Genomic DNA, 20,646 nt, shown 5'->3' on the forward strand with positions numbered 1-20,646 from the left:
TATCTAGTAAATTTTAGTATCTGTTAAAGCAAGCTTGTTGGCCTTATTCATCTTTAGGCATAATTTGACCCTTCTTAACACTTCTGATGGTAGCCTGTTGAAATTTAATTGGAATTACATTGAGTCTATTGATAAATTTGAAGATAATTGGTATTTTTACAATAATCAAACACATTTCCTATTATTGAGGTCCTCTACAAATTATAATTGTTTTCTATGAAAGTCTTATATGTCTTTTTGCTTGTTTGTTTTAGTAAGTAAGTAAGCAAGCAAGCTCTACACCCAATGTGGGGCTTGAACTCACGACCCCAAGATCAACAGTCACATGTTCTAAAGCCAACCAGGCACCCCAAGAATTTTTTTAAAATAGTATTTTATTAGGTGGTAAAATATAGTAAGTTTTTTTGTTGCATAAATGATTGCTTCCTCTCTTAAGTTAAAACATACAGACCCCTTTTGTTATTTTTCTTAAACAAATTGAGAAAGTACTTAGGTCTGTATATTTCCTCTACTTCACTAATTTACAAATAGTCTTTTTAAAAATTTATTCCCAGATACTTTATATTTTTCATTGCAGTTATCAATTAAGTATGTGGTAGTGGGAGAGTGTATGTATGTATAATTTCTTTATTGCTATTATATAAAAATGTAATTAAGATTATATCCAGCCACCTTGCTAAACTCTCCTGTATTAAACATTTATTTTTAGATTCTTCTGGATTTTTCCATTTATAATACTTATTTATAGTCTCTCTTTCCCCACATGTGTTAACTAGATTACTACCATTTAAAGCTAAATAAGGGGCAACTGGGTGGCTCAGTCAGTGAAGTGTCTGACTCCTAGTATCAACTCAGGTCATGATCTGACAATTCATGAGTTCAAACCCCACATCAGGCTCTGCACTGGGTGGCTTGGAGCCTGCTGGAAATTCTCTCTGTCTGTCTGTCTGTCTGTCTCTCTCCCTCTCTCCCTCCCTCTCTCCCTCCCTCTCTCTCTCCCTCTCTCCCTCCCTCCCTCCCTCTCTCCCTCTCTCCCTCTCTCCCTCCCTCCCTCCCTCCCTCTCTCCCTCCCTCTCTCCCTCTCTCTCCCTTCCCCCCCTCCCCCTCCCTTGTGTGTGCTCTCTCTCTCTCAAAATAAACTTTAAAAAAAAGGAAAGAAAGAAACATAAAAGGAGCACTCGTGTTTACTAATAATATGTGTAGCTATTTTGCATTTGTATGTCAGCCTGTTCGGTGTTTATATGTTGTATAACTTATGTACTTAAAATACACTTTTTCTTTTACTTTAAGGCTTTCTTCAGTGCTAAAAGCATATGGAAGTCCTTTGAAAACACCATCATTAGTTTATAGACAGAGGCTTTATGAATTATTGATTTTATTACCTCCTGAAACCTATGAAGGTATGTGCTTTAAACCAAAATGTTTTGTTTGTGGCCAGGACAGTGCTTGGAAAGTAATACCTGAATGAATGAATGAATGAATGAATGAATGAATGATATGGCATTTATTTAGTGTCTTACTTCTAGGAGGTTTAGGGAGTTCAATCTTAGCCATTGTGTTCACCATTATATAGTAAATAAAAAAAATTTTTTTAAGCCTATTTTTTAATCTCTTTCTTTTCTCCTCTGGGAAAAAAAGACCCTAGTTCCACTGTGTGGAAGAGAATGAGTCACAAAGATTGGTCTTGATTCTACTCTGGTCTTTGGTACAGAATATATAATGTAAGTCTACTAGACATTTGGCCATTCCTAGTTTCCTTCTATAGTGATTTTCTGCTGTACATATTATGTTCCACTATTCTATTCTTCACTCTGCCCAGATAGAAATTTAATACTCAACTACCAAGGGACACCTGGGTGGCTCAGTGGTTAAGCATCCAACTTTGTCTTAGGTCATGAACTCGTGCTTTCCAAGTTCGAGCCCCAGATCCAGCTCGCTGCTGTCCGCACAGAGCCCACTTGTAGAAGACAGATTCTCTGTCTCCCTCTCTCTGTGCCCCTGCCCCACTTGTGCTCTCTCTCAAAAATAAATAAACATTTACAAAAATACTGAACTACGAAGATATGATTGATTTTATAATGTTTAGGGTATAGGTTTTGCCTTTATTGGGTTCAAATACAACTTTAGATTACTGGCATACTATGATTCATAAAATAAACTTGCCCCTATTTTAAAATAGTCCTAAAAGCTTTCTTGTAAATCTAAAGCACAGTTTTAAGAAAATATATTGCTACTGCAAAATACTCAAGATGCTTGTTTTAAGAGTCTTAATAATTAAGTTGATTATGACTTCAAATCTGCTTCCTGTAAAAATACTTTTATTGGCTTATATCCTTATTCTGCAAATAAATGCAGTATAATAGATACCACATTAGTTCAAACCTATAACTTGCAATTTCTGTTTTGGCCTTTATTATTGTGTGAATGGTATTGTTCCCACTGCCTCTCTTCCTGGTTCACAAATGTACCTAGCAAAATATTTGATGATAAAGTAATCATTTAGTATAAGAAGAACTGGAAAAAGATGGGTACATTGTCATTTCCCAAGGACTGTATCAAAAGAATCATTTCTGTAGGGCAGACACTGTGGTAGAGATTGTATATATTATTTACTTCATTTATCTTAGCATAATACAATGAGCTAGTTACATTTTCCTCATTAGACAGATAAAGTTACAGCAAGTTTATAAAAAAACCAACTCAAGAACATATATGCAGTAAATAATGGAATCAAGATTATAGATATGCTTCATGCTGTGCTGTATACTGTTTATAAGTAACCTACAAAAGACTTAACAGTCAAGGCTTAATGATAAGTCTGTCTCATTGTGTGCTATCTCTTACTACATAAAAGTATTTACCTCCTAGATATCTAATAAAAGCCCTAGGGATAATTTCTATGTTCCATACCAGATAGTTGTCAACTTCTGGCAAAAGCAATTCCCTTTAGACATATCAATTTTACCATATTTTGGAGTTTAGTTTCAAACTACAGATGACAGAAATTGACTTATTTTTCAGTCTTGATTAAATATCTATGAATACCAAAATGTCAATTTAAGATCTGCAGTGTATCTTCTAATGATGATAATATAAGTCTGCCCCATAAGGACTTAAAGAGAAGAACAAAGTCTTGTGCTTTTTTTCTCAGAATTGGAGTTTGAGAATGCAGTCAGAATTCCTAAAGAAATAACAGATATACACATGTATAGATTTTAAATTAGTTACAGAGTGTTCATAGGAAGACAAAGTTGGAAATTACTCTAAACTTCTTGAAAAATAGAATCTGAATTTACCCTCTTTATCAGTTTCAAGTGTATCTATTTTTCTAACATGACTTAAAGAAGAAATTAGTTAATAGAAAAATGAAAATATGGTGGTATTAATAGTTTTATGTTTCAACCAAAAATAGTAATTTGCCATTTCTTCGCTATCTTTTTTCTATCTTTAAAATTATAGAAATAAAATTAAGAATTTTTTCCTTAAAGACTTTTTTTTTTTTAAATGGTACTCTTTTTAATAGATAAATGTGCATGGAGCATAACAATCAGAACTTTACCATTAAAATATCAATTGACACTTAAAATAATGGCTCATCATACAATAATAACCTATAGTAATTTCTAAATATTTAACACAAGAGGAAGTAGTAGTCTTTAAAGTATATATCTAATTATCTCAGAAAATATAGCAAGAAACAAAACAGAAGTTTATTTATTAAGATTTTATTTATTTTGAGAGACAGAGCATGAGCAGGGGAGGAGCAGAGAGAGAAAGGGGCAGAGAGAGAATCCCAAACAGACTGCACAGTGCCCAGTGTAGAGCTCCTAGGAACTGCGAGATCGTGACCTGAGCTGAGATCAAGAGCATTTGCTTAACCAACTGAGCCACCTGGTCGCCCCACAAAACAGAAGCTTAAAGTTCTAATGATATCACTTGGTACAGTGGGTTGTCAGAAGGTAAGTTTACAAGACATAGTAGGAAATTGTTTTTGTTACATGGGACTTATTTAAGAATTTATATGACTTTTCTTTGTGGTTGTTCAGCAGATGCAGATTTTTCTCACGAGAGTGACTTAGTTTTCTGAGGCTTGTCTAGTAAAAATTGGGTTCTTAGTTTTTATTTCCTATTTAGTATTGTTATGGATCCCCTTTCAAGTATTTTAATATTCTCTACACTAGATATTGCTCCTCATTAGCATCACAAAGTCAGTGATGTATGTCTATTAAAAAAGCATATCCGCATTTTAAAATGGAATCATCCTTGGGGTGCCTGGGTGGTTCAGTTGGTTAAGTGTCTGACTCTTGATCTCTACTCAGGTAATGATCTCATGGTTGTGAGATCGAGCCCCACATCTGTCTCTGTGCTGATAGCCCAGAGCCTGCTTGGGATTCTCTTGCATGCTCGCTCACTCTCTCTCTCTCTCTGTCTCTCTCTCTCTCTCTCTTGCTCTCTCTCGCTCTCTCTCGCTCTCTCTCGCTCTCTCTCGCTCTCTCTCTCTGCCCCTCTCTCCAACTTGAGTGCTCTCTATCTCTCTCTCTCTTCAAAATAAATAAAAATAAACTTTGAAAAAAATATAAAAGAAAATGGAATCATCCTTAAGTGTACTTTGTTTAGGGACCTTTAGGTGAGCTGTCACTTTAAATGAGAAATGGAGGGGACTGGCTGGCTCAGTCCGTGGAGTGTGTGACTCTTGATCTCTAGATTCTAAGTTTGACTTTGATGTTTGGTGTAGAGATTACTTAAAAATAAAAAAATCTTTAAAAACATAAGTGAGAAATAGAGAAACTATTTCCACATTTAGTTGTAAATACGTTTGAAATGGTAATTAGGTTAATGTGATAATGGACAAATTTATCAAAATGTACATATAGGAGAGACAACCATATACTGTCTCATGTCTTAGAGAAGATTGCAATGCCACCTGTGAACTAGGTTGACCCCCAAAACACAAATAAAATGAATCCTTTCTGGATTCAAGTTCCAAATTATTAATTTACAAAACAATACAGACAATATAGGAACACATTAAGCTGCACTGGGGGGCATAATCACAAAAACTCAGACTGTAGAAACTTGTTCAGAACAAATAACCTCATTTCTTCAAATAAATTACGGGGGTTGGGGAAGGTAGAGAGAAAACCTTTAGATTGAATGAGACTTAAGGTGTATCAATTAGTTAAAACATATAGGCTTTACTTAGACCTTGATTCAAACAAAAGCAAACAAAAACAGGCATTTATGACAATTGAAAATTTGAATACTGAGTGAATATTTGATGTTTAGTGGTTTTTAAAACATTAAAAAGAACTATGATATTATAATAGGATTGTTTAAAATGTCCTTAACTTTCAGTGATATACAAGGAAATATTTATAGATGAAATGAAATCCTTTTAGGATTTGCTTCAGAATAATATGAGAGGTGGTGAGATAGTAGATGGAGGTATAGGTGAAGCAAAATTGATCCAGCTGGTCAAGATGCTGAGATGGTGGGGATGGGTATCATAATACTATTATGTCTGCTTTTGTATATGTTTGAAATTTTCCATAATGAAAATGTGTCTAATGTTCATAAATTTTTTTTAGGCTGTGTTTTTTTTTTAAACAAATGTAATTTATCTGCTTTTTAGGCTGTGTTTTTTTTTTTAAACAAATGTAATTTATCTGCTTTTATATTCATCTTTTTTAATTCTATTTTTGTACTTCATGTCACTTTATTTAAAATGATGGTAGTATTTATTCAGCATCACAAGGTATATACACACATACTTTGAGATGTCTTTTCAGTATGTATTCTTAGCCTTGTGACCAGTAACACATAGTTGAGCCATTTGTTTGTAGGGCATTTTTCAAGGATGATATACGTCATCTTTGGCTATGATAGATTAAAGTTGGCTGATGTATAGATTAAAGTTCTGCTTGTTTTTTTTTTTAACCCTGTACTCTAATTGGTTAACTGCTTTTACTAAATTGCTAATTGCTGATTTCTCTAACTCAACAGGAAACCTTTGTGCCATCCTCAAAGAGCTGGCTGCTGACTTGACTGCCTCTGATATACAGGTGGCAGCATCTGCATTTTTACTTCCACCCCTCTGTCATAGGGATGATCTTGTGATATTAAGTCCTTTGCTACAAGAAACTGACCATAGATTTATTGAAGAACAGGTATAGTGATTTTCCATTGACTCTTGGGTTGATTCATTCTGTGAACAGTCATTTTAATTTTTTATATATATTTTTGTTTGTTTGTTTGTTTTTAGCTGCTGCTTGGTAATGGTATTGCTTGTGGAAGTTTGGAGTATGACCCTTATGCTATTTATGAGAAAGATGTATTGGGAGATTCAGTGCCTAAGCCCCTACCTCCAGTACTATCAGTTATTAGCTCTGCAGTCAAGCTCTTTGGAGTTGTATGTGCTCATGTGGGAGAAGCTCAAAGGTAAACCATCTTTAGTAGTTCACTTATCCTGAATTAAATTGTTCCCTTACCCTGAAATATAATATTTAAGAGTTGGTAATTGGTTCAGTGAATGTGTAACAGAACTGGTGCGTAAGAAAAATATTGTCAGAAGTTCTCATTAGTATAAAAGATTTTTTTTAATGTTTGTGAAAGAGAGTCATGCATGTGCATGTACCCGTGACCAGGGGAGGGGCAGAGAGAGAAGGAGAGAGAGAGAGAGAGAGAGAGAGAATCCTATACAGGTTCTGTGCTGCCAGAGCAGAGCGGGACACAGGGCTCAATACCATGAACTGTGAGATCATGACGTGAGCCAAAATCAAGAGTCTGACATTTAACCACTGAGCCACCCAGGCACCCCACTATAAAAGATTTCTTATAGATGACAAGTAAAAGTGAGATAAAGGCTCTTGTTTAGTGATTCACCTGGCTAATACCTAATAAGTATTAAGTCAATAAATTAAATTCAATTAAACTGAAAACTGCTAAGCTCTGTTGTGATATAATACTTCACCCACAATACAAATGAAAATACAAATTAAAAAACTCATTGATACCAGAATTTTGATTTAGGGGCACTTGGGTGGCTCATTTGATTAAGTGTCTGACTCTTGGTTTTGGCTTGGTTCATGATCACATGGTTCATGAGATTGAGCCCTGCATGGTGCTATCTGCATGGAGCCTGTTTTGGATTCTTCCTCTCACTCTCTCTCTGCCCCTTCCCTGCTCATGTGTGCTCTCTCCCTCTCAAAAATAAATAAATAAACTTTAAAAGGTTTTTTTTATTTAAAAAAATAAAAAAAGTTTTGATTTATTGAGTTATTGTTACGAAAAAGAACACTGATTTTCTGCTTAGATTAGGTCTCATAGGCTTTCTTACCTTGGAGGTTTTCTGGAGCCATTATAGTTTTGTGGATTTCAAAAATTAGATTAAAATTGATTAGTCTTCAGTTTGGTAGATTTCTGTCCACTCAAAGTAAACTTCAGTTTTGAAATACCACAGGCTAATAAATGGTTTCTTATTGAGAATGACAGTTTCTTTTGATAACTGAAGTAATACCTTTCATGGAGATCAAAAAACACTACTTGTATCTAGTATTCAGGAAATTCTGTGAGATACTAAATGTGATGTGAATTTCTCCTATAGGCTATGCTGTTTAACAATTTACAAATTAATAAGTATCCTCATTTATTCATATTCTCTCCTTCCTTCCCTTTGCTCTCTTTCTCTCTCCCTCTCTCCCTCACTCCACTGCCTCTCACCCTCTCTTTCTTCCTCTCTGCTTCTGGCATGCTAAACTAAAAATAATACATGTAACTAGATCATAGCTTTTGTATCATTTTTATCTAGTTATGTCTTCCAGAGAATACCAATTAGGTAGAGAATTTACTCTCTTTGACGAACATTCACAAAAATATTTGAGTCTTATCAGCAACACATTTTTGGGTTTTGTTTGTTTGTTTTCTTTTTAAAGTAAGCTTTAGGCCCAATATGGGGCTTGAACTCATGACCCCAAGATCAAGAGTCACATGTTCTACAAACTTTGTGACCCTGACAACACATTTTTGAAACAGGTCTTTAGATACTTTACTTTCAGGGGATTGAAAAGTGAATAAACTTTATGTTCAGTTTTAATAGTCTCATGTCATTTTATTGAAAATGATGGTGGTATTTCCTCAGTATCATAAGATAGACACACACACACACTTTGAGATGTCTTTCCAGAACTTAAATTTCAAAACATGGTGTTTTTCCCAAATTTATTTATAGCCTATAGCTCCCTGTATATACTGTAACCATAAACTTATGGTATTTAGACAACTTAATGACTAAATTATAAATGAATGTCATAGCACTAAAAGATGAGAGGAAAATCACAGTAGTCTGGAATATTCAAAGAATTGATAGAGAGGATGGGAGTTGAACTAGTCTGTATCTATACCGTGTTGTAGAGCGTACAATTTAAAATAATTAATTTGGGTTATTACAGTAGTAATTGCAGTGATGAAACTTGTAGGTAAAATATTTAAATTAAGCATGTTCTTAAATGGCTCCACTAACTCTTTTTGATAGATCTAAGACAAAAAGTAAAAAAGAAAAGAATATACATCTTCCAAACTTTCCTTTTAAAAAATTGATTTTATAGGGTGCATGGTTGCTCCCCACCAAGCTTAGTCATGTGGCTCAGTTAGTTAAGCATCTGACTTCGGCCCAGGTCATGATCTTGTGGTTCGTGAGTTCGAGCCCCACATCAGGCTCTGTGCTGACAGCTCAGAGCCTGGAGCCTGCTTCTGATTCTGTGTCTCCCTCTCTCTGCTCCAACCCCCCCCCCCCCCCCCCCCCCGCCAAGAATAAATAAACATTTAAAAAAAATTTTAACAAAAGTAAAAAATTGATTATATTACTCTCAGAGAAGTTGTTTTTTGGGTTTTGGGTTGGTTTTTTTTGTTTGTTTTTTTTTTAAGAGTTATTGCCCATTTGCAGTTTAGGAAAATGGCTTTTCACTTCTGTTTAAAATTTAATTAACTTTATACTAAGTTTCTTTAACCTCACCTGGACTAAAATAGTATATAGAATGAATATATATTTAATGAGGGGAGGTTTTGTTTAATAAAAATATTGAGACCTGGTAAAAGCAAAACATACTGTGTTTAGAGTCTAACTGAATAAAAATGGTAGGCAGGGTTGCCTGGGTGACTCAGTTGGTTAAGCATCCGACTTCAGCTCAGGTCATGATCTCACAGTTCATAAGTTTGAGCCCTGCATTAGGCTCTCTGCTGTCAGCACAGAGCCTGCTTCAGATCCTCTGTCTCCCCCTCTCTCTCTTCCTCTCTCTCTCTCTCTCTCTCAAAATAAATAAACATCAAAAAAAAAAAAATAGGAGGCAGTACTTTGGAGATTTTTAAAGGAAGTGGTCTAGCAGGATCCCAGATATAAAAAGTGGGTCATAAGCATCCATTAGCAGTCACCATTGGGTGTCATTAGAGGACCAGTGGAGAGAAACTACTTAAATAAGAAAGTTAAGTTTCTAATTTCCTGTTGTCCAGATAGGACACTTGTTAAAAATGCGCACCCTTTTTCTTTTGGCTGTATATTTACATTTCTAGAGAAAAAAAATGTTTTTAATCAAAGTACTACTATATTTGACAACCAACAGCTGAATATTTCAAAGCATTTTGTTGTCATTGAGGTTAGCTTTGTGTTTAAACAGCTTAAAAGAAATTTTTATAACAAGAGATTGCCCTAAGATTAGAAATACATTTTTCATATTCTATTTATGCATGTAGAAATTAAGTTGTCTTTAAGTCAGTTGGTTTTCTCTATTTTGACTATAGGATTTTAAAAGTAAGAAAACTTTGCATTGGTAATTTTAAATGACTAAAATGTTTAAATTTCTAGAGTGTTAAGATAATTTTATATAGAAAAAAACTGTGATTGTTCTTGTGCTTGTGTTGTTTGTAGTTACTTTCAAACATTTTGCACCTACATCCAAAGAATGAATTACTTAATTCACCTGAAGATTGTTCTGACCTTGACAATACGTTGCAGTCATATGGACAACTTTTTAAATTGTAGATTCTGATTTAATAGTATGGTATGTGGGGCACCTGATGGCTCAGTCCCTTAAGCTTCTGACTCTTGGTTTCACTCAGGTCACAATCTCACGGTTCATTAAGATTGAGCCCTGCATCAAGGCTCTGCACTAACAGTGTGGAGCCTGCTTGGGATTCTCTCTCTCTCTCTCTCTCTCTCTCTCTCTCTCTCTCTCTTTATATCACTCTCTTTTTCAAAATAAATAAAAATAATAGTATGGTATGCATATATGTTAGGTATTGAAAATTTAAAAACTCCTTAGGTGATTCTGACATGCAGCCAGGGTGAGAACCACTGCTATATAAATGCTGTAAAATGTTATAGATTGTGAGTTGATGGAGAAAGAGAAAAAGCATAGTTCTAGTTCACAATACTAGAAATTTTCACCATAGACACCTTCCCTGAAAGCATATTAAATCATCATTTTCAGATGTTATGTCTTGCTGTTTAGTCAGTTGGTGGTGTATTTTTAATTTCTCTAGATCCAAAACTTTGTTTCAGCATCTAATTTCATTCCAAACTAATAATTGTATGTTATAATCAATACTACTTAAGCATATTAATTCAGTATTACTAAAAACAAGTCACCTCCATCTTCCTGAAGACTCCGAATGTTTTGTTGAGATCTCCATCAGCATTTGGGGATACAGGGTGGAGAAAAAATAGAGGGCTCTGGAAGTCCCCTGTACAGGTCAAATTTTATTACAATATAACAAACTTCTCAAGCTATAACCTTAGGTATTTTTAGTAATTTCAGCATGATATAGTTCCATTGATAAAAGATGAGGATATGATCTAATAATGACATTTTAGGCTTTTAAATTTGTGAGTCTGACCATGTGGTTATCCTTAATTTCTTTGTTGTCTTGTTTACATAACCTCTCCATAGTCTTCTCTACAGGCAATTTAGACATAAATACGTTCTTGAAATAAAATGCCTTTAATATGGTCTTAAAACACAGGCGAAGAAGTTTTATATATAGTATATTTGTCATATTGTTTATAATGAAAATTAGAAGTAGCCTAAATGTCCAAACTAGGAAATTGGTTAAATAAACTATTATATTGCCAGACTATATTTTACTAATAGGTGTTTAAAATTATTTCAATGTAGTAGTTAACAAGATGGGAATGATGTTTGGGAGGAAAAAATATTTTAACAAAGTATACACTGTGATCCTAATTTTCTAAAAACGATACTCCTCTGTCTTTGTGGGGAAGACTAAAACAAATATGCCAAAATGGTAACAGTGGCTCTTTCTAGATGGTGGGATAAGGGATGAATTTCTTTTTCTTTCATTTGCCTTTATCACTTTTTCAAATTAATTGTGATGAACAAAATTAACCTTGAAATAAGGAAATATTTAAATAAATCAAGTACTTAAGGTTACTGTGGTTTTCCCAAAATATCTAGTGCTCTACTATGTTTATTACATTCTGTGAATTGGTTTTATATATACTCCTTTCCCCAACTCATGAAATCCACAGACTCCTACCTTCCTTCCTTTTTTTCTAACTTCTTCCACAGTTGGATTTCTTAAAAGTACAGTGCCCATATCTATGCAGTCTTTTTTAGTGCCATTTGGAGAACTTGACTTAGGCTTTGTTGCCTCCATAGAATGATAGAGGGGCAGAGACAGAGGGAGACACCAGGCTCTGAGCTGTCAGCACAGAGCCCAATGTGAGGCTTGAACCACGAACTGTAAGATCATGACCTGAACCAAAGTTAGATGCTTAACCAACTGAGCCACCCAGGTGCCCCAGAGGCAGTGTTTTTTTTGTTGTTGTTGTTGGTTTGTTTTCATATTAAATATAATTTATTGTCAAATTGGTTTGCATACAACACCCAGTGCTCATCCCAACAGGTGCCCTCCTCAATGCCCATCACCCACTTTCCCCTCTTGCCCGCCTCCCATCAACACTCAGTTTGTTCTCAGTATTTAAGAGTCTCTTATGGTTTGCCTCCTTTCCTCTCTGTAACTTTTAGGAGCAATGTTTTTAAAACCTTGGAGATAATAGTGTAAAATTGGGGTGGTTTATTTTATGCTTACCTATCTTTAATCTCATCATAAGGATTTAAAAGCCCTGTGCTGCTTATATGTGGAATCTAAAAAACAAAACAAACAAATAGAACAAAACAGAAACACATTCATAAATACTGAGAACAGGAGCACCTGGGTGATTCAGTTAAGCATCCGACTCTTGATTTTGGCTCAAGTCATGATCTCTCGGATTGTAGGATTGAGCCCCGCATCCTGCTTGGGTCTCTTTCTTTCTTTCTTTCTTTCTCTCTCTCTCTCTCTCTCTCTCTCTCTCTTCTCTCTTCTCTCTTCTCTCTTTCTGCCTTTCTCCTGTTGTGTTCTCTCTCTCTTTAAATAAATAAATGAACTTCAAATACATACATACATACTGAGGACAAACTGATGATTGCTACAAGGGAGGGGGATGGCACAGGATGGGCAAAATAGGTGAAGGGGATTAAGAGGTCTGAACTTCAAGTTATAAAATAAATAAAGCATGGAGATGAAAATAAAGCATAGGGAATATAGTCAATAATATTGTAATAATTTTGTATGGTGACAGATGGTAACCAGACTTAATGGTGATAATCACTTCATAATGCATATGAATGTCAAATCCCTTTGTTATACACTGAAATTAATACATCCTTTTTTAAAAAATTTTTTTAAATTTACTTTTTATTTTTTTAAATTTACATCCAAATTAGTTAGCATATAGTGCAACAATGATTTCAGGAGTAGATTCCTTAATGCCCCTTTTCCATTGAGCCCATCCCCCTTCTCACACCCCCTCCAGTAACCCTCAGTTTGTTCTCCATATTTATGAGTCTCTTCTGTTTTGTCCCCCTCCCTGTTTTTATATTATTTTTGTTTCCCTTCCCTTATGCTCATCTGTTTTGTCTCTTAAAGTCCTCATATGAGTGAAGTCATATGATTTTTGTCTTTCTCTAATTTCACTTAGTATAACACCCTCCAATTCCATCCATGTAGTTGCAAATGGCAAGAGTTCATTTTTTTGATTGCTGAGTAATACTCCATTGTATATATATATACCACATCTTCTTTATCCATTCATCCATCGATGAACATTTGGGCTCTTTCCATACTTTGGGTATTGGTGACAGTGCTGCTATAAACATGGGGGTTCGAAACAACACACTTGTATCCCATGGATAAATACCTAGTAGTGCAATTGCTGGGTTGCAGGATAGTTCTATTTTTAGTTTTTTGAGGAACCTCCATACTGTTTTCCAGAGTGACTGCACCAGCTTGCATTCCCATGAAATTAATACATCCTATGTCAACTGAACTTTCAATTAAAAAATAGCAAATAAAATAATTAAATAAAAGCCCTGTGTTGTAAGGGAATGTAAAACAATTCACAGAAGCTACATAAATAGCTAATGGACACATTCAACCCCAGACCAAAAATAATGTATATATCCATCATAGTTAGAATTGTGAAAACTGGAAAATTGCTGTCTCCATCAGGAGAATGATTGAACAAATTGTAATGCATGTGCATAGTAAAATTTGACTTCGTGAAAGTTACCAAAGAATAAGAATGATTTGACAGGTGCTAAGGAGGTCATGTTAAATGAGAAATACAGGAGTTAAAATTATGTTAATATATAGTATGATACCAAGTACATTTTTAAAGTATAGTTGGGGGCTGAAAGGGCTGTGTTAATTGTCATTACCTATGGATGACATAAGTGGGTGCTGCCTTTGAAATGAATCAATGTATTTGAATCCAGTTAAGTCCTATTAAGAACAAAATGGTTACTGCAGGTTAACTTTTTTGAGAGAGAGCACGCACTTGAGCTGGGGAGAGGAGCCAGGGAGAGAGAGAGATCGCAAGCATGAGAATGAATCTTAAGCAGGCTCCACACTCAGCGCAGAGTTGATCTGGTCACAGAGCTCCATCCCAGACCCTGGGACCATGACCTGAGCTGAAATTAAGAGTCAGATGCTCAACTGACTGAGCCACCCAGGCTCCCCAGCTGCAAGTGACTTTTAAGATACGTGTTATTTAGGGACACCTAGCTGCCTTGATCAGTAGAGCATGCAACTCTTGATCTTGGGATTGTGGGTTTGAGCCCCATGTTGGGCATAGAGTTTACTTTAAAAGGAAAAAAAAGATTATCCTTTGTTTAGAAAATAGTGAGATAGCAGAATTTGCCCAGTAAATATTTATTAAGTGATACTTTTGTTAAAATTCTCCCCCTGGGGCACCTGGGTGGCTCAATTGATTAAGCATCTGACTTCCCCTCAGGTCAGGACCTTGCAGTTTGTGAGTTTGGGCTCTCAGCACAGAGCCTGCCTCAGATCCTCTGTCCCCTCTCTCTCTCTGCCCCTTCCCCACTAGCACACTCTGCTGCACATGCTCCCTATCTCTCTCTCAAAAATAAACAAAAATAATAATAATACTTCTCCACCACTGTCAGAATGACACATAACCAAAATATTTTTGTATTTTTTATATTTTCTTAAAATGTTTTAGAATATTCAGCAATAGTTTATCTCATTTTAGCAGTTGCCACAAAATAACGCAACAAAACAAATTAGCAATAGATACTCAGAAATGTCCTTTCACTTAATTAACAAACCCAATGTCATACTATTTGCTGTTAAATCTTGTTTCTGATTTTAGGCTTCTTATACTGGAACAACTTTTGGACAGTATAAAGCACACAAAAGGAGCTCGTCAACAAGTAGTTCAGTTACATGTTGTTTCTTCACTCTCTAGCTTCTTGAAGGTAATTCTGTTTTTAAATTCAGATGTTTGCTTGATTTTTTTTTCTAAGTATGGTTAAATAGGTTGAGGAGGGTGTCTTGAAAGAACTGCTGCTTTTTTTTTCCTCCCTTTTTTCTTAGTCTCCTGATGAAAATGTTTCAGGATTTATAATCCCCCTTTTACTTTTTCTCTGTGTAAAAGTTGTTGGTCAGAAATTAAACCTAGAATCTTGGCTTAGAACCATGCTTTAACCTACTCAGCCTAATATCCTGTATCAGGGATTGGCAGACTGTGGCCTCTGGGCCAAATCTGGCTTGTTGCATTTATGACTTAAATGTTTCTAACTAAAATATAATATGCTTCATTGGTTATATTATGGAAATTCCTATTAATGTTCTTCTGAATACATACATACTGTAGTGACAATTGCTTGCCTAGAGGTTTAAAATTCTTAACTTTTTGAGGCGCCTGGGTGGCTCAGTTGGTTACGCATCTGACTTTGGCTCAGGTCACAAGTTCATGGGTTTGAGCCCTGCGTCAGGCTCTGTGCTGACAGCTCTGAGCCTGGAGCCTGCTTCAGATTCTGTGTCTCCCTCTCTCTCTCCCCCGTCCCCTCTCATGCTCGCTCTCTCTCTCTCTCTCTCTCTCAAGAATAAATAAACATTAAAAACAATTTTTTTTAATTCTGAAGAACTTTGTGAAAAATCAAATTTGTGTGTGTGTGTGTGTGTGTGTGTGTATGTTTATGTTTAAATAGTAATCCAAGTATGAACATCTTTAGTCAACCAGAATATATATTCCAAACTGGATTGGAAAATTTATTACAGTTGTAAGTTTAGATTGTTCTTTACATATTTCAGTACTTAGCTGGCTCCAAGGGAAACTTGGGTCCAGAAGAAATGAGAAGACTTGCCGTGGCATTGGTGATGGGAGCCCTAGAAAGTCCCAACCCCCTCTTGAGATGTGCAGCTGCAGAGGCATGGGCTAGATTAGCCCAAGTGGTTGATGATGGAGCTTTTACTGCTGCGTTAGCTCAAGTTAGCTTTGACAAGTAAGTGAATTTCTTTAATATGCAGAGACTATCTGTCAAAACTGGGTATAGATTGTTGATTTTTTGGAACTAGTGAAACTCCATTCTGGGAATTAATTCAGAAAAAAATTGATAAACATGGATACTTTATATGAAGGCTAGCCTCCCCTTTGTCTGCTCATCTTGGAATATAGAACTATTATTACTTTGGCTTTAGTTTTTATTTAATAAGAGAAACATCACTATATGAGTAGTATAATTGGCCATCCCTGGAATGGACGATGGGACTAAGAAATTTAGGGAATTTTATCATGTAAAATATAGATAATAGGTAGTAATAACAATGTACTGGAAAGAGTAAAGTCTAGGTTTTCATCATCAGGAAACAAACTATGTTTTCATTTTTGCTAGCTCTGAGATCATGAGTAGAGAGCAAACCCCACAGCTCGTTTTCCTCTATTTCAAATAGAAGGTTGTCAGTACTACGCCGCCTGCTTGAGAATGTTAAGATAAATGAGATAATAAATATAGCACTTTCACCTTTCAGTCTACTGAATATATGTGTCTGATTTGGTCAACAGTTTGAAGTTTAAAGTTAGATTACTAACTTAGTTCAAATCCCAATCTTCATGTAATGGTTACTTAGTAAGAGTTACTTTGGATATCATTCTGTTCTCATCTGTAAAAAGTAACTGATAATAGTGTAAATCTCAAAGTTGTTGGGAGGATTAAAGGACTAAATGTAGGGGCATCTGGGTGGCTCAGTTGATTAAGCATCTGACTCTTGATTTCAGCTCTGGTCATGATCCCAGAGTTGTGGGATCGAGCCCCACGTCGTGCTCTAAACAGATAGCACACCTCCCCTGCTTGTGCACATGGGCGCACGCTCTTTCTCTCTCTCTTTCAAAAATAAATAAATAAAAATTTTTTTAAAAAAGGACTGAACATAGGGGCGGCTGGCTGGCTCATTCAGAGGAGCATGTGACTCTTGATCTCAGAGTTGTGAGTTCAAGCCCCACATTGGGTGTAGAGATTACTTAAATAAATAAATATTTTTTATAAATAAAGGACTAAATGGAAAACACTTAAATTAGCACAGAATGCATAATAAAACTAGTAAACATTGATTTTTCTTGCTGTATTTAATTTTAAAATCAAAGTTCTTTTTTTTTTTTTAATGTTTATTTTGAGAGAGATAGGACACATGCAGGAGAAGAGCAGAGAGAGCGCGGAAGAGAGAGAATCCTAAGCAGGCTCCATGCTGTCAGCACAGAGCCCAACACAGGGATAGATCTCCCAAATCATGAGATAGTGACTTCAGCCGAAATAAAGAATCAGAGGCTTAACTGACTGAGTCACCCATGTACCCCCAAAGTCTCTTTGTATGGAAATAAAGTGTCTCAGCAATGTGCATTTTTAAAATGCAACTTAATAATGCTCTCAACAAAGTGGGTATGGAAAGAACGTACCTCAGCATTACAGCTAACACTCAACAGTGAAAAGCTAAAAGCTTTTGCTCTAAGATTAGGAACAAAACAAGGATGCCCACTCTCTCCACTGTTATTCACCTTAGTTTTGGAAGTCTTAGCCACACAATTAGACAAGAAAAAGAAATAAAAGCCATCCAGATTGGAAAGGAAGAAGGAAAACTGTCATTGTTTGCAGATGACATGATGCTGTATATAGAAAACCCTAAAGACTCCACCAAAAACCATTAGAATTAAATGAATTCAATAAACTACAGGATACAAAATTAACATGCAGAAATCAGTTTCTTTGCATTAATAACAAGTTACCAGAAAGAGATTAAGGAAACAATCTCAATTAGTATTGTCAGTAAGAATAAAATACCTAAGAATAAATTTAGCCAAAGAACTGAATGACCTGTACCCTGAAAACTGTAAGACATTGATGAAAGAAATTGAAGATGACACAAATAAATGAAAAGATATACCATACTCCCCATGGACGATATGCAAATTCACGAAGCATCCCATATATGTGCGTTTATGCATACACACATACACACGCTGTGCTCATGGATTGTAAGATTTAATTTGTTAAGATATCCATACTACCCAAAGCACTCTACAGATTCAGTGTAATCCCTGTCAAAATACCAATGACATTTTTCATAGTGCTAGAACAAAAAATCCTGAAATTTGTGTGGAGCCACAAAAGATCCCAAATAGCCAAAGCAGTCTTGAAAAAGAAGAACAAAGCTGGAGATGTGCTCCCTGATTCAAACTGTACTACAAACCTGGAGTAATTAAAATAGTATGTTACTGGCACAAAACAAACACACAGATCAGCATGATGGAATAGAGAGCCCAGAAATAAATACAAGCATATATAATCAATTAGGACTATAAGGAAATAAGGAAAGACAGTCTGTTTAATAAGTGGTGTTGAGAAAAGAAGATAACTACATGCAAAAGATTGAAACTGGACCACTATCTTACATTGTTTACAAAAATAAATTCAAAGTGGATGAAAGACTTGAAGTAAGACCTAAAATCATAAAACTCCTAGAAGAAAACATTAGTCTTAACAATATTTTGGGGGAAGGAGGTCAGTTTCCTCAGGCAATCCCAATAAAAGCAAAAATAAACAAATGGAATTACATCATACTGAAAAGTTTTTGTACAATGAATGAAAACATCAACAAAAAAAAGGAAACCTAAGGGAACCTACTGAATGGAGGAAGATATTTGCAAATCATATATTTGATAAGAGGTTAATATCCAAAATATATAAAGAACTTCTATTTCATGTCAAAAAAAACCCTGATTTAAAAATGGGCAGGGGACTAGATGGCAGAATAGCATGTAAGTTTTTTTTGCATTTCTCGTCCATGAAATACAGCCAGATCAACACTAAACCATCCTGCGCACCTAGAAAACTGACTTGAGTATTAAAACAACAATCTGCACCACCTGAACCACAGAACATAGCAGGTATGCAGCACAGACAGGTGAACTGGGGTAGAGAGAAGCTGCGGAGGGCAAGGAGCTGTTTTTGCTTGCGGAGAGAGGACGGAGATGAGGGGTGGGGGGAGGAGGAGAGTACGGGAAGAGCACTCCCCTCCCCCAAAAGCAGCTGGAGAGAAAGTGGAAAAGTGTAAACAGCCACTGGGACTGAACAAAAAAGAGAGAAAGGAGAGGGTTTAAATTCCATTAAGACTCTGTAAACAGGAGGAGCACAGAATCGGAAACTCCGCAGCTTGATACCTGGAGGAGCTCTGGGGGGGTAGGGCAAATCCCCAGGAGCAGAGAGTGAAGTCTGAGGGATCCTTGGGTCACATGGGGAGAGGTGGTTCCCCTGCTAAGAAGACATTTGGTAGAGGCTCTGTGGCCACCCCGCAGGCAAAGATGCCAGCAGACCCCAGAGATTCACTGGTGCTAGAACAGGATGTTAAGGGGAAACCTGGTGCCAGATGTGTGTTGTGATTTACCAAAATCCCTGAAACACTGCTACATGTTCGCATGAACTTTTTCTGGAGCAGGCTTGCACCCAGCTGCAGTCTCTGGTCATCAGCAGCAGCACGGTCCCACGAACGTTTCTGGGGGTGGGTGGGCACCTGGCCATTTCTCTAAGAGACTCTCCCCCAGAGGATCAGAATGGGCCAAAGCCGCAGTCCCTCAGAAGTGAGGGGTTGGGAAACACAGCCACATCTGAGATAAAACTCAAGAGGGAGTTGCCACCGGGCAACCTGATGGCTTGGTCACGGACTGTATAAGTGGGGTGTAGAAGGAAGCCACAGACAAAAGGACGGGTGTGTGATTGATGGTTGAGGAGAACAGAATTCTGATACTAGAGAATGGGTAGCTGGGTGATGCCTTTTTCACGCCTCCCGTGCATGTGTGGATACACCTGCAAGCACCACAGCAATCCACCCCAGTAAGATAAGCAGTGCCATCTAGTGGAGAATGGAGCTGTTACACTAAGCTCCACCCACCCATCTAGGCCAACCTCGCTCTTCAGGAACACAAGTCTTTCTGCCTGCTTAGTTTACAGACTATAAAGTGCTTCGTAGTTTGTCTTCTAGGGGAAACTGATGTAATTTTTATCGTATTTCAGTCTTTTCACTGGTCCATCTATTCAATTTTTTTTTATTTTTCTTATTCTTCAGTACAGAAAGAAAAAAATTATTTTTATTTTCAATTTTTGTTAAAAATATTGTTTCATTGTATTCACTTTTTCAAATTTCAAACGTTTTCCATTTTTTTTCTTTTCTTATCTTTCCCTTTTTTCTCTAATCAATCTCCTTTCAACAACCAGACCAAAACACACCTACAATCTAGCATTATTTACTTGATTTTTTTGTGTGTTGTTTTTAATTTTTTAATTTTAATTTTCTTTTACCTAATTAATTCCTTTTCTTCCTTTAAAATGATGAAATGAAGGGATTCACCCCAAAAGAAAGAGCAAGAAGAAACGACAACCAGGGACTTAACACAGATACAAGCAAGTTGTGTGAAACAGAATTTAGAATCAGAATAATAAGAATACAAGCTGGGGTTGAAAATAGATTCGAATCCCTGTCTGTGGATAAAAGAAGTAAAAGCTAGTCTGGATTAAATAAAAAATGCTATAACTGAGCTGCAATCTCGAATGGATGCCACAGCAGCAAGGATGGATGAGGCAGAGCAGTGAATCAGCGATATAGAGGACAAACTCATGGAGAATAATGAAGCAGAAAAAAAGAAGGAGACTAAGGCAAAAGAACACGATTTGAGAATTAGGAAAATCAGGGGCTCCTGAGTGGCTCAGTTGGTTGAGTGTCCAACTTTGGCTCGGGTCATGA

The 20,646-nt window shown here is 36.2% G+C and overlaps 1 protein-coding gene across 3 annotated transcripts in view; it reads left to right on the forward strand.

Annotated features, from left to right (window-relative positions):
- Positions 1–20,646, forward strand: part of HEATR5A (HEAT repeat containing 5A) — a 122,040-nt gene that overhangs the window by 43,133 nt on the left and 58,261 nt on the right. For all 3 annotated transcript variants that reach the window (XM_049612937.1, XM_049612938.1, XM_049612939.1), the window contains exons 14-18: positions 1,291–1,400; positions 6,004–6,167; positions 6,263–6,438; positions 14,726–14,831; positions 15,670–15,860. In XM_049612937.1, the coding sequence (XP_049468894.1) occupies positions 1,291–1,400; positions 6,004–6,167; positions 6,263–6,438; positions 14,726–14,831; positions 15,670–15,860 (747 nt within the window). The remainder of the gene's footprint in view (positions 1–1,290; positions 1,401–6,003; positions 6,168–6,262; positions 6,439–14,725; positions 14,832–15,669; positions 15,861–20,646) is intronic.

This window comes from Panthera uncia, assembly GCF_023721935.1.
Source record: "Panthera uncia isolate 11264 chromosome B3 unlocalized genomic scaffold, Puncia_PCG_1.0 HiC_scaffold_1, whole genome shotgun sequence".
Lineage (NCBI taxonomy): Eukaryota > Metazoa > Chordata > Mammalia > Carnivora > Felidae > Panthera > Panthera uncia.